Genomic DNA, 13,125 nt, shown 5'->3' on the forward strand with positions numbered 1-13,125 from the left:
TCTAGTTTTGAAAGATGTGTTCGTGGTATTAGGATGATGAGGCTTAGAGAGTTACACATTTTAGGAAGAGAATTTTTACATAATACTAATATGAAGAATTAAATCTTAGTCAAGCAAATTAAATACCTAAAAGTTAATCGTGAATATTATATGAAGCATTTTGAGTGAATTGTACTCTTTTTTAGATGAGTTTTTTTTAAGTTTCCCATATTAAGTTTTTTAACGAGCTAATTTTTTATCATATCATGAGCTATGTTTTTTTTCTTCTAATTTTTTTACTGGATTTTTTCAAAAGATTTTAATGAGATATATACATTTCACGAGAAGTGTTAAGGAGAGTGTTAGGAAATATAAAATCTGCAATCGAATATGGATCCGCGAGAAGTGTTAAGGAGAGTGTTAGGAAATATAAAATCTGCAATCGAATATAGATCTGTCTTGATTTTTTAATAATTCGATTCTATCTCTTAGTGATTTTTAATACTTTATATACAAAACAGAAACTTTATTATAAACATTAATATAAAAGAAGAAACAGTTTTTTTCCCTTACATTATATCTTCTTTATAATGATACTTTCGAGAGATGGCTGGACTACAAACCGTAGGCGTATTCCTCAACAGAAAGAAAAAAAGATCTTAACGCCAATCATCCGCGACGCCAGAAGCCGACGCACACAGCAACAGCGCAAGCGAGCGCAGCCAAAGAAAACAGTAATGGCCACGGCGACGGCCCTCTCCCTGAGCGGCGGAGGCCGCGGCGGCTGCGGCAGCTCGCTCCTCCGCAGGTACACGGCCGGGGCAGGGCGGTGCCGTGCCTTCCCCCGCTCGCGATGGAGGCCGCCGCGCCTGGCGGCCTCCCGTGCTGACGACTCCTCGCCGGCGCCGTTCGAGATGACCGTGGAGGGCGCGCTGAAGCTGCTCGGCGTAGCCGAGGGCGCGTCCTTCGAAGAAATCCTGCGCGCCAAGAACGCCGTCCTCGCCACCTGCAAGGACGACCAGGACGCCGTCGCCCAGGTCCCGGAGAGTTCTCCTCCACTCCTTATAATTATTCCATTCGTGTCCGCCTTTTGTTGTGCTCAGCCGCTCAGGGGAAAAGGCGATTCTTTATTCGGTCCTGGTACCTCCGATTGAAGTAGCTAATTTAGTATTAGAAGCTGCCTTGATCAATCGGTAATGCGTGAAACGATGTGGATTGTTGTGATATATCCTACTTTACAAATGCAGACGTAAAATTTGTTTATGAATACAATTCCCTATATACTTGTTCTTTGTATACCCATGGTGGAGATGATCATATTTGTATTTGCTGTTTTTGAGGTAGTAACCTGCTTCGTAGGAAGGGAAGGAGTTTAAAAACTTTGTACTTTTGTTTTACCAAGTTTCTACTGGTCGGTTTTTATGTAACTTACTACGATTTTTTTTACAGTTATAACCTTTCTTGTTCCAATGAACTATCTGCAATTGTTTCTTGTTTCCTTCTGCAAGTCGTCCTCTTGATAAGTACACTTGCTTGTTGCAGTTTCTCATGTCCTTGCCAAATTTCTGAACTGACTATTTCAATATGGCTTTACGAGCAGGATTGTAACTTCTATGAAACGGAGGCAGCTAAGATTTTTGGCAGCATCTGTTGTAGTCTTATAGATGTTCTAACACATGATCCTCACATGATACAAGACATCCAATCTCATACGTGTTTATGATGCCTTGTTTGACTCCCATTCTTGTTACGTTTCACAGGTTGAAGCTGCCTATGACATGCTGCTTATGCAGAGCTTATCGCAGCGGAGGGCAGGAAAGGTTGCTGATAGCAGCATCCGCTATGCTGATGTCAAAACTGTAAAAAGTGCAGGAGCAGGAACAGTCCCACAGTGGATGCAGGCAACCATGAAGAATGTGCCTGTTACATTTGAGGCTCCATCTTCGAGCAGCTTGGGCATCCAGTCATGTGTTTATGGTGCACTGATGGTTTTCACCTATGCTAGCGGAAGCTCAACATCTTTACCATCAGCTTACACTAGCCCTGGTGTGCCCGGATTTATCCTAGCAACAGGATTTGGTGCATCACTGTATTTCCTGGCAAAGAAAAATATGAACTTAGGTAAATTGATCCACCAATTTTATTCCATAATTTATATTATCTGATGCTTCATGTTGGTACATTTTGGACATTTGTTCCTAGAGTCTTTACAACACTATTTTTGAGCCTGCGCTGTTTGTATTGCATAAACATAGGAATGCTCCTCTAAATATTGAAGTCACAACGATTCCTATATCATCTGTGACATTATAGGTTACATTATTCACCTTTGTGGCAAAACCAGTTATGCTCACCCTAGTTCAATACTTGTGTAACATAAAGTAATGCATATTGTTCATTATATATGAATTCTTTATTATCCTCTTGCTTTTGAAGAAATGTTGGCATGGTAGTTTTCTTACAAACTAATACTTGCTCATGAATTGTTTAATTTATAGGAGACATTTTTTTTCAGAATAGAGTAACAAAATCCAGAGATACCACTACTCATATAATACTAAGAAAAATCTTAGATCCAGTGCCATTTAATCTTGTTGGCTGTAGTGTAAGGGTAATTAACCAGAGATTACTTGCATCAGTTTATGTTGGACAAAAAGGTGATAGTTCTGTCATAATTCAGTGCTAGCATGTCTCGTGCCATGTCAGCATTGTGGATAAGGTGCATGGGTTTCCCAAGATATTCATGTGAAGCCAAGTGAAACATGCTGCATCATCCTATTGCGCGGTGACTGTTCTGTAGTGTGTACCTGTAATTATACTGCCCACGGACCATTTCATGAGCTTCAGGTGACAGTGAAGGCAGTGGCGGAGCGTGGGGTCAAATCGAGGGGGGGGGGGGGGGGGGGGCAGCTGCTACAGTAGCAACTACTTGTTGGAGAGAGCTGACGCAGTCAGCCTCTCCCACCATCTCGTCAGCGACCTTGCGAGGCTGCCCCTGCCAGAGGCCGTGATGCAGCAGTGGCACTCATCGACAGCCTACCACCCCTTGATGCCACCCAGCCTGCTGCCCCTTGATGCCACCCTCGCTCAGCGTCGACGTGGCGCGCTGTTGCGGTGCTGCTAGCCTACCGCCAGAACTGGGGTTCGTGAGCGGAGCGAGCAGTCAAGCACAGCACGCGAGTCGTCGTTTCCTACCAGGATTCTCTTCTTAATTTCGTGGGCTGGGCCCTCCTGACCCTACTTATTCACAAACAAATCAAGCTAGCCAACCATACAACTAAAGAACAAAGCTACAAGGCCCATACCCCTTCGCGAGCCTTTCCTTCTAAACCAAATCGACCCAGGCAGGCATGCAATGCATCGTCTCCAGGTTGGGTAGGGAGTAGGGGCAGGGGCAGGACCAGCCGGCGAGAGTGCAAGTCAGCCAGGCGAGCACGGAGGAAGGGGGGGGGGGGGCAGAGCTCAGTTTCATCGCCACTACGCTCCGCCCGTGAGTAAAGGTTGGTTCAATGAGATATGGGCTCCTGATGACAAGAAAAGTTGGTTCTACTGCAAGGGTGATACATAGTATTTGCCCCTCAGAAACAGATATAATTATTCAGTTACAGTAGTAAGAAAGAGATTAGATTTCGACACTAGTTGATCAGGGGTGGAGCTACATGTGTTATCACAGTCTTATAACCCCGATAAAATTTAGCAAATCCTATACAAATATACTGTTTATGAGTATATTTAACTGATGATTCAATGGAGGTGACCCCAATGCTCTTCGCGCCTGGATCCGCCCCTGTAGTTGGTGGTGTGCACACTTAGGAGGGAAAAGATAATTAATCAAAGCAATCTTTTTTTTTCCTCTGGGGTAGCTCTAAAGATGACCATGCTTAAGAGGTCCACAATCCTTTACCAATGTTGGGGTATAATCTATCATGTGTTGATTGGATATACACAATCTTTTACCACTGTGGTGTTATAGCGCTGTGGTTAAATTATTTGATCTTGCAGCCATTTAATTTACTGTACTACCATGGTTTTGAATTGCATGTGTAGATTGCTTATAGTGAGCATGTGAGGTTCGCTGGCATAGAAGTCCAGAAACCTCCTACCTGCTTTTGTGCTTATTATGACATTGCTTACTTATGGGAGGAAACCTGGTTCTGCATTTAGATTAATGCTGCTCTTCTGCCAACCTTCATGTTTAGATTAAGAACGACATTAACACTTTTTGTGGTCCTTTGTTCAGGCAAGGCTGCATTGATCACCGTCGGGGGACTTGCAGCAGGTGCGACTGTCGGATCTGCTGTGGAGAATTTCCTGCAGGTTGATATCGTACCCTTTCTAGGCATCCACTCCCCCGCTGTCATTGTCAGTGAATTTATTCTGTTCTCCCAATTGTTGGTATCGCTGTTTGTTAGGTAGGATCTGAAATCAAGCTGTCAACCTGGCATGTAATTAACTGAAATGGATTAATTTCAAAGAGTCAGGAAAATGCTTATTTTCCATACAAGATGGAAGCAGCTGTGTATAGCAAACAATACATCGACATCTCTGTCCCTTATAAAAGATCACCCGTATCTAGTTCTCTCAAGCTCAATCTCAATGTTTCTTAAAGAAACTTGTATGGATTACGGAATGTGGAATGTAAATTTGCATTTTCTGACATCAAACTAGATCATTAATCCCTTGTTATGTTGTCTCTGATGGGGCAAAAGCTGCCGGTTTCATTGCTCGAGATCTTAGTCATTTGAGCAACTCCTTTACATTGAACTTCGTATACAGCTGCAGTTCTTTCCATAGGTTTGTATCTGTAAATTTTCATTTCCATTTAGCTTATTTGACCAGGATTGCAGTGCTCCAAGAATAACTCCAAGGTTTGCCATGAAGTCGGATCGGATCATGTTTATCGCACCAACCTCTGTTTGGGTTGCTTTATATGATTCATTGTATCTTTTGTGATCTTGACAAGCTGTGAAAGTGTTGAGTCTGGACCATTGACATGGTTGATGGGAGCATTTGTTGGTGATAGTTTTGGACTACATCTAGTCTCATGCCTTGTTGTTATGTTCTCGCTTTGCTATTACTCCAACGGACAGATATGTCACATAACTGAGTTTATTTTTTCGAAACGTAACTGAGTTCCTCGAAAATCAATCATGTGGGCTCATGTGAGTAAAACTGTAACCTGCAGCGAAGAACGTGCACAACACGCATAAACAGCATAATTAGTACTCCCTCTGGTCATTTCCTGTCTGAAACGTCAAGTAAACTTGACTGGAGGTAGTAACGTCTAACTTCTTATCGGTTATCCTCATCTTCAGTTGGAATTTAGACCGAGCTAAGCCTACATTCGTCCCATGAGCAATGCCTGATTCAGTCGGCTCACAGCTTCACTCGAGCTTGCTGTTCCAACCCTTACACTCGTGTGCCGACCTGCCACGAGCCTTCGGGCTCACAAAATCTGTCACTGTGTGTGACGTTGGTTAGTGGTTACATGTCAATTCACTGATGATGTTAGCTGTCTCAGGAGAAATCACGAACCGAATCAACCTATGAATGGTCTAGCCACACGTCCAGATTTTTACTAAAAAATGATAAAATGAAGAGAACCTGCTGTTCAGTACCTACCTTGAGATAGCAACATGCTAAAAATCATCAAAAGTTTTGAACTGAACTAGCCAAATCATGCGCCCAACGTTATCCTGAAGTGATGCTGCCTTCATATCAACGCGAAAAAAGGGGGGATATGATGGACTATTACGAAAAGATGTTCTGGACAATTTACAACCACCTGCTCTCTCATGGATGCAGAGAAAAGGATAGGAATAAAAAGGAGAAAAAAAGGGATCGCGCCGCTAAGAAATAATCTAATTTTATACCTCGCTATCAGAACATTAATTACCATGCGGAGTCTAAACAGTGTTTTTGCAAAGAGCAACACAGCAGGTGCTACACTACACTTGATTGCAGCTGCTGCTTTCATCTCCCATGTGCATTGTACTGTTTTCTTTTCAGTATAGCTTCTTCAGTAGGTGCTGTTCAACTGTGCAGGAGCTGAAAAAGGCGCAAGGGATTTCGTGGGAAGGCTGACACCGCCCCCTCGAAGAGAAATTGAAGGGCTTTTGCTCCAGCCAGCTTTGCTCATGGCATTTGAATCAAGAAATACCACAACGACGGTTATATCATCGTGGAAATGCCGCCTCACCCCACGGTCGATTTTCTTGAGGTCTGAATACCTCATTTCTCTTTTCTTGGCTGCTTCCTGCATCGCGGCTTTCACTAGTCTTCGAGCAATCCCCTGGTGGAAAGAAATTACACTTTTGTAAAGAAGGAAGCAAATAATATCATGCCAAAAGATAAATGGAGTTCGATAAAAAAAAACAGCGTCCCCAGATGAGATCTGGTTAATGAAACAGCTTGTGCTATGTTGTTCAAAATACCATTGGAGTTCAGAGTAAGTGAACAGCGAGTGAACTAGGGGTTAACAAATACTCTCCAGGTGAACAAATAAGCATCAGCAGAAATGTGACAATTAGAAACTTAAGACATTAGAATACAACGGTGGCTGGGTTCATTTCACATGAATATCACTAACCAAATCATCGAACGGTAGATCTAATGGTTGTGAATAATCAAACGCAGTGCTATTATTGAAATTAACTACACTTTTTCTAAGCATGCTTAAGCTTTGCAATCCAAATCATGTAATTAGCTTATGAATAAAACCACCACCAGTTTGCCTTCATTCACACAATTGTATTTTTTAATAGGCTTATCTCTTCTCTATTTTACATATATTTAGACTTACTGCCCAGAAATTATCACAATACGAAGGAATAAGTCTACTTCACCCCCCCCCCCCCGGGTATTGAGGTTCATCTACTTAACCCCCCGAAGTATGAAAACATAACAGGTATTGAACCCCCCCCCCCCCAAAGTATTCAAAACTGTCTAAATAACCCCATAGGGTGGATTTGTAAGCGGTTTTGCTGATGTAGCAGTGACATGGCAGATGAGTTGTCACGAGTTGGGTCCACATGTACGTGAAGTACATCTTCCTTCTCCCTTTCCCTGTTTCTCTCACTCTGTTCTCCATGCCCGCGAGCGTGGCGGCAGCCGGATCTAGTGACCGGGGCCGATCAGGTGCCCCCAACTCCTCCCGGCCGCCCACGCACCGTGCATGTCCCTGCCTGGTGTGTCGATCTGTTGTTGTTCACCTTCTCGGTTCAATTGCGCAAACACACAACCTAGGTACCAGAGGTCCCAATGGAACGATGGCCTTACCGGCCTCGCGGCAGCAGCAGCCGCTGGTGTGAGAGAGGAAGAAGGAATGGAGAAGAGGAAGAAGGAAATGACTCATAGGACTGGAGTGTATGAGAAGAAGAGAAAGGTGCCTAACATGTGGGGTCAGCGCCACATCATCATCCATGTAATCTGCCACAGTGGCAAAACCACCTCCAAAACCGCCCTAGGAGGTTATTTAGACAGTTTTGAATACTTGAAGGGGCTTAATACCTGGTTTTATACTTCTGGGGGATAAGTAGACAAACCTTAATACTTTGGGGGCTGGGTGAAGTAGACTTATTCCCAATATGAATAACCCTGGAACTTAAAGCTTCAGATGTTATCAACTTGCCGTTCTTTCATTTTAAGAGAAAAATGCATATCCAATAAAGGCACAACAGAGTTCAATATGTTGATCAAATATCCAGTAAAATGGGACAGTATTTAGCCTTGAATGAAAATTGGATTCCAACCCATGGCAATTGTAGTGAAGGAGAAGAAAACATACATTACGAGGACTACTTTGGACAAGGTCAACTGCTTCCTGATTGCTGAGGTGCTCCCATAGCCCATCAGAAGCAAATATAACAAACTGATCGTTGGGCTGTATTTGGTGTACAGTAATTTGAGGTTCAGAACTAAGAATTGGCCTCTGGAAGGTTTCCCGAAGCCGAAACTTGCTATGAAGAGGTTCTCTGTTATACTCTGGTCTCTTTAGATATACATCTCCGATAGACCTTGAGATCTGCATCATATGATCTTATAAGTTATCATGGATAAAAGCAGATTGACAAGGCTACATGAAAAACAATCACCGATAGAAATTCACTGATGGTGTTAAATTAGCTTGATGGTTATGTGAATGAGGAAATAAATACTACCTTTGGTTTGTCTTAAATCAAACCTTTTTAGCTTTGACCATCAATAACTAAACAATCATATAGATTGACAACATAAGGTTGATGTTACTAGATTCATCATGGAAAATACTTTCATAATATATAACTCTTTCTATTTGAAATATATTTTTATAAATATTATTAGTCAAAGTATCATATTGGAGACCATGTTGATGTCTTAATGGACTTATATTTGGGTTCAGACAAAGTATTAATGAAGAGCAGCATGAGTGTATGCTGAGTACATGGTGTGCTCACCTTTCACTAAAGTGAAAGCACAAACAATAGGATTGGGGGTGGGGGGGGGGGGACAAGTGGTATCAGTGGCAGTAACATTGTATATTGACCAAAAAGTTACATCTTACCATCCACATTTAATTTGAGAAATGAGTATGACAGGCATACTACATGATTATTGACAGCTGATAATGGACCTTATGATGACTTAACTATAAAGAATGCAGATAGCTTAGCTCTAGGAATGAGAACTTAACTTACCTAACTTAAGAAAGTTAATGCTAATACAAAAGTAATTATCCATACCCTGATACCCCACAACGAGGAACGTGGAATTATGATGAGGCAACAGATGATGTCAAAAGTTTGAAGACTTTCAAAGATTTATTAGCTAGACAAGTCTACAACATAAAGTGGTAAATTAGCAACTTGATATTAGAGTACAGATTTTTGTATACCTGGATGAGACCCTTAACACGCCAAACGTTGTGTTTTAGAACCACAATTTGCGGATCATCAGGATGTGATGACTGCAGCTCTTGCCTAACTTCTTCATAGCAAGCATTGTGCTCCGCTGACAACTGCATGGCCAGAACCTCTCCAGTTGCCTTGACAAGTCTTCCAAGAACTGCACGCGAGTCACCAAGGTTCGCAACATAGAGAGTCCCAGAACAAATTACACCGACTAGGCAACAGGAGCCTACTGCTGCAATCTGAGGCTTCAAGGCCCATTCCTTGATTACTAGAGAAAGAAAACCCTCCTCGGTTGCTTGGAAAGCTTTCCGGATCACTTCTACTGACATGCACTTGTGCTCAGTTGCGAATCCTGCAAAAAGAAATAGTTTGTCATGCACTGAACGCATATGACAACTAATAACAAGTAATGGAACACACTCGCGGAAACAGTATCAGCACCAAGCCACATAATCAAATAAAATAATTCATTTTCTGGAGAATCCTAACGCAATGCAAACTACCACCGACATCCGACGCAAATTTACAAATCAGATCTACTGAACCATGATCATTTCTGTTCCCCAGGCAAATAGTACCGACGCACTTCCTTTTTGTGGCATACAGTCAGCATCATCATCATACTAAATAATCATACAAATGCAACACATGATCAAAGTAATATAGCAAAAGTTGCCTCTGATCATTCCATCATCATCAGTGCCTCCAAAACGAAAGAGAAAACAAGAGGATCATCACCAGGAGCTTTTGCACACAGAGCCCTTACTTCTGAGATGGTTGAAGAGGTGGTCATTGATGAAGCGGGACGTCTCCGGGCCGCCGTGCCCATCATAGACGCCGACGAAGGTGCCCTGCGGACCGGGCTCCGCCAAGGAGAGAAAGCCGGACTCCACTTGGCTCTGGTCCTCAAGCAGCTGGTTGGCCTGCACCACCGCCATGGAGAACTCCCCCGTGATGAGCTGGCCGGCGTCCTTGTACCAGAGGAGGCCGTCCTGCCGGCTGGTCGCGTCGGAGCCCTTGCCCCGGTGCCCAGCCCGAGATCGCGGGCCCCAGCAGGAGCTGAAGTAGTCCATCACCGCGGCCAGCATCCCTCATCTCATCGTCCTCCCCTCCACGCGGTTTCTTGACGGCATCCTCCTGAGACCCAGCTCGCTCTTATCTCCACGGCCCAGCTCAGCTTCTTCCTCCCCTGTGCAATCAAAACACCAAACGGAATAAAAGAGAAATTAAAAATCACCAATTTTTATGCGCATGAGCTGGTGGATCGTATCATCGTATGCGAGGATCAATAAACTGCATCCAACCCATTATCTCGTATGCATCAAGCGTCATCCAGTGTAGGCAACAAAATCAGATCAAGAAACAACAATTAAAGCTTACCAATCGGAGCTAAGACTACGCGATTACTTCACTGGCGGACAGTTTGGCAATGGTGGATGAAGAGGGAGACGAAAAGGGGCTCACCTTTTCTCGAAGAACTCCCTGTCGAGTTCGTGCTCGGATTCCTGGAATCCACTTGGCAGGTGCCTCAGATCTGGAGAGCAATCAAGCCCGGGCACACGAACAGCAAGGATTAGTTGGACTGGGGGGTACTCTCCGGGATCAAAGAGAATCAAGCAAGAAGCTGGATAAAAAATTCTCCTTTTGCCCCCCTTGAGCTCTCTCTTCTACTTTCTCCCGGCAGCTCTGCCCAATCTTGAAAGAGGTCTCTCCTCTCATGCAGAGAACTAGTATGCGCCCAGGTGAGAATAAGCACAAATCCTAGGAGACAAAAAACCCATTAAAAGAAGCAACAAGAGAGCGAGCTCAGGGTCAGGGCCAGCAAGGCAGGGCTCAGAGATGGGCTCTACCAATCCTGATGTTGTGTGTGACTGGTGGTGGCGTAAGGTTTTGTTCCCTTAAATCAGTTTCCTTCACCCAACCTGCAAGAAAGGCACCTTTTCTAATGGTCTTCTTATACTTTGCATTGACATAATAGTACCACTATTGTTTGGGATTCACATCCTCTGATTTTACTTCGACAGTACTGCTCCGCTAAAATTCTAATCATTCATTCGTGATCTGATGAAAAAGACGCGAACTGTGAATTACTGTAGCACCGTTGATTTTACCTAACAAAAGTCAGAGGATACATATCCGTTTGTTTTACCCTTTACTATTCCTAAATATCATATGATCGACTTTTATGTCTCGAATCACAGTTTTCAGGCCATTTTCCTGCTGTACACAAGTACACATGACTCGGGAGAGTATCTTTGGACATTTTATAAAGGTTGTACATGTTTCCATGAGCAAAAGGAAAGAGCGTTGCTCTTTTTCATATAGCGATATTAAGTATCCTTGTAAATGAAAACTTCCTTACAACTATTAAAATGCCAAATGAGCGGTTTCATGATTATTGGAGCAGGAAAAAAAAAAGAAACTTCACAGGCTCTGAAACGAATGTTACTACAACTGAACCTTCTGCTGTCAAAGAGACTTGTGCTGTAAAATATGCCGTAGAACACAAACGAGCAACGGTTAACTAACCGGCTAAAATTTAAAGTTAGACAACATACACGATTATATCTATCAAAATAGATAATATATTATCGTATTTATAATTTAGCATATGTATTTGACACCTTATTTACTGAAAATTGACTTTCGGTACACCGTACGTTGAAAAAACACGGGCACAACCATAATCGGCATATGAGCTGCCGAATATGACACTGTAGCCTATATTTGACATCACGTATGCCAAAAGTCAGATGTATTCGGCATACGAGATATCGAATAAGGCATTATAGTCCATATTTGATACCTCATATATCGAAATCAAGTGTATTCGGTATACGAGGTGTCAATCCTGAATATTCGGCACCTTGTATGTCGAATATGGTTTCCTAGCATAAAATGATAGTATTAAAGTGTCCGCAACCGGTATAGGCCATATTCGGCACATGAGGTGCTGAATACGGCACTGTAATTTATATTTTACACCTCATATATCTTATACACCTGATTTTCGATGTATAAGGTGCCGAATATGGTCATATCTATATTTTTTTTATAGTGTATGAAAGTCAGTTTTCGATAAATAAAGTATCAAATATGAATACTAAAATTATAAATATAATAATATATTATCTATTTTGATAAATACGATCATGTATATTAACTACTTTTGAATTTTGACCTTAACTAACCGTAAGTCCGCGGCACATTGGAACGAGAATATAAATAGGAAGCGGGCAAACAAGATGACAAGAGCGTGTACGCATGGTGGCGTTCCAACCAGGACGAACTTGGATGGGTCAGACAGGGGTGTGTGCGCTGCGGTCCCTATCTCATTCCTTTGCACGCATTTAGCTGTTCAAAAACTTTTTCGCTGAAAAACAAGGCAAAAATCATTTGCAAGCTGAGGGTGAGTAGTATTCTCATTCACAGTTTCACACGGCCGGGCTGCTGCATGATTTGCCGAGGCTCTAGAGCCGGCCGTGACCTGCCCGGTCGGTTACCACGATATGTAGCGCATGGGACATTATCAGAAGTCAGAACAAACGCTTTCAGGTGTGTAGTTGCAAATGCAAACACACAATTCTGAAGAAAAAATTCGGGAACAGAGAGCACTCGAGAAATGGCTTCCAATCATCTGGACGGTGACGAAGATATACGGCGGATTTGTCAAATGGATATGAGCAAGCGGCAGAGCGCGCGCCAGATGGAGTAACAAACTGGTGGTGCCACTAGCATTCCGTTTTTGGAGGGGCCACGGTTAGATCTGAGATTGTGATGTAGTAGCATGTTTCTGTTATTTCCAACTAAGGTTTTTAAACCCTAAAAAACTATGGCTTTTAAAGATGGAATGATGATGTTTTGAGAAAATTCTAGAGGATGGGTGTCACTCACACTATTTCTGAAACACAACAGGCGCAACGCAGGCAACACATGCTACGTGCCATTGCATGACGTCTTAGCCATGAAAACTTTTCGTGATTCTTTTTTAACATCTACACTTCATTGATCGGTTTTCATCTTCAAACGGAAACTAATAAAAGGGTGATGTTATTCTCCATGCTTCTACTTTTTAAAAGCTAGCAGTCAATAAACGTTACCCTTTAATCTACTTTTTAAAAGTTATCTCAGTCAATAAACGTTAGCTCTTTAATCTACATTCTACGATTGTCTTCTTTTCTTCAACCTCCATCCCGTCCCGTCCCGCCCGCTCGATCCACTTGATGTTGTTAGCTCCCACTGTTCTCTGCTCGCCCCC

At 42.7% G+C, this 13,125-nt stretch overlaps 2 protein-coding genes across 3 annotated transcripts; one reads left to right on the forward strand and one right to left on the reverse strand.

Annotated features, from left to right (window-relative positions):
* Window positions 1-605: 605 nt before the first annotated feature.
* On the forward strand, window positions 606-4,658 carry LOC133916960 (protein CHAPERONE-LIKE PROTEIN OF POR1, chloroplastic-like). The gene is made up of 3 exons (XM_062360871.1): window positions 606-1,016; window positions 1,740-2,100; window positions 4,220-4,658. The coding sequence occupies exons 1-3, from the start codon at window positions 717-719 to the stop codon at window positions 4,393-4,395; spliced, it is 837 nt and encodes a 278-aa protein (XP_062216855.1). The 5' UTR covers window positions 606-716; the 3' UTR covers window positions 4,396-4,658.
* Window positions 4,659-5,697: 1,039 nt separating this feature from the next.
* On the reverse strand, window positions 5,698-10,785 carry LOC133916959 (probable protein phosphatase 2C 28). Of its 2 annotated transcripts, XM_062360870.1 has the most exons (6): window positions 10,332-10,785; window positions 9,634-10,056; window positions 8,852-9,219; window positions 7,766-8,002; window positions 7,524-7,575; window positions 6,134-6,271 (listed from the first exon to the last, which is right to left on the reverse strand). In XM_062360870.1, the coding sequence occupies exons 2-5, from the start codon at window positions 9,953-9,955 to the stop codon at window positions 7,555-7,557; spliced, it is 948 nt and encodes a 315-aa protein (XP_062216854.1). In that variant the 5' UTR covers window positions 9,956-10,056; window positions 10,332-10,785; the 3' UTR covers window positions 6,134-6,271; window positions 7,524-7,554. The 2 variants fall into 2 exon arrangements, with proteins under 2 accessions (XP_062216852.1, XP_062216854.1); XM_062360868.1 differs by lacking the exon at window positions 7,524-7,575 and having other exon boundaries at window positions 5,698-6,271; window positions 10,332-10,784.
* Between the last annotated feature and the right edge of the window lie 2,340 nt (window positions 10,786-13,125).

The sequence above is a fragment of the Phragmites australis genome, chromosome 4 (genome assembly GCF_958298935.1).
Source record: "Phragmites australis chromosome 4, lpPhrAust1.1, whole genome shotgun sequence".
NCBI classification, from domain to species: domain Eukaryota; kingdom Viridiplantae; phylum Streptophyta; class Magnoliopsida; order Poales; family Poaceae; genus Phragmites; species Phragmites australis.

What these genes read in the sequence shown, in the direction of transcription:
- LOC133916960 (XM_062360871.1), top strand. Translation starts at nt 717, where the DNA reads ATGGCCACGGCGACGGCCCTCTCCCTGAGCGGCGGAGGCCGCGGCGGC. An exon ending in ACCAGGACGCCGTCGCCCAG is followed by an intron (nt 1,017 to 1,739) that starts GTCCCGGAGAGT and finishes TACGTTTCACAG; the next exon opens with GTTGAAGCTGCCTATGACAT. An exon ending in AAAGAAAAATATGAACTTAG is followed by an intron (nt 2,101 to 4,219) that starts GTAAATTGATCC and finishes TCCTTTGTTCAG; the next exon opens with GCAAGGCTGCATTGATCACC.
- LOC133916959 (XM_062360868.1), bottom strand. Translation starts at nt 9,955, where the DNA reads ATGCTGGCCGCGGTGATGGACTACTTCAGCTCCTGCTGGGGCCCGCGA. An exon ending in CCTCTTCAACCATCTCAGAA is followed by an intron (nt 9,220 to 9,633) that starts GTAAGGGCTCTG and finishes TTCTTTTTGCAG; the next exon opens with GATTCGCAACTGAGCACAAG. An exon ending in GTGTTAAGGGTCTCATCCAG is followed by an intron (nt 8,003 to 8,851) that starts GTATACAAAAAT and finishes CATATGATGCAG; the next exon opens with ATCTCAAGGTCTATCGGAGA.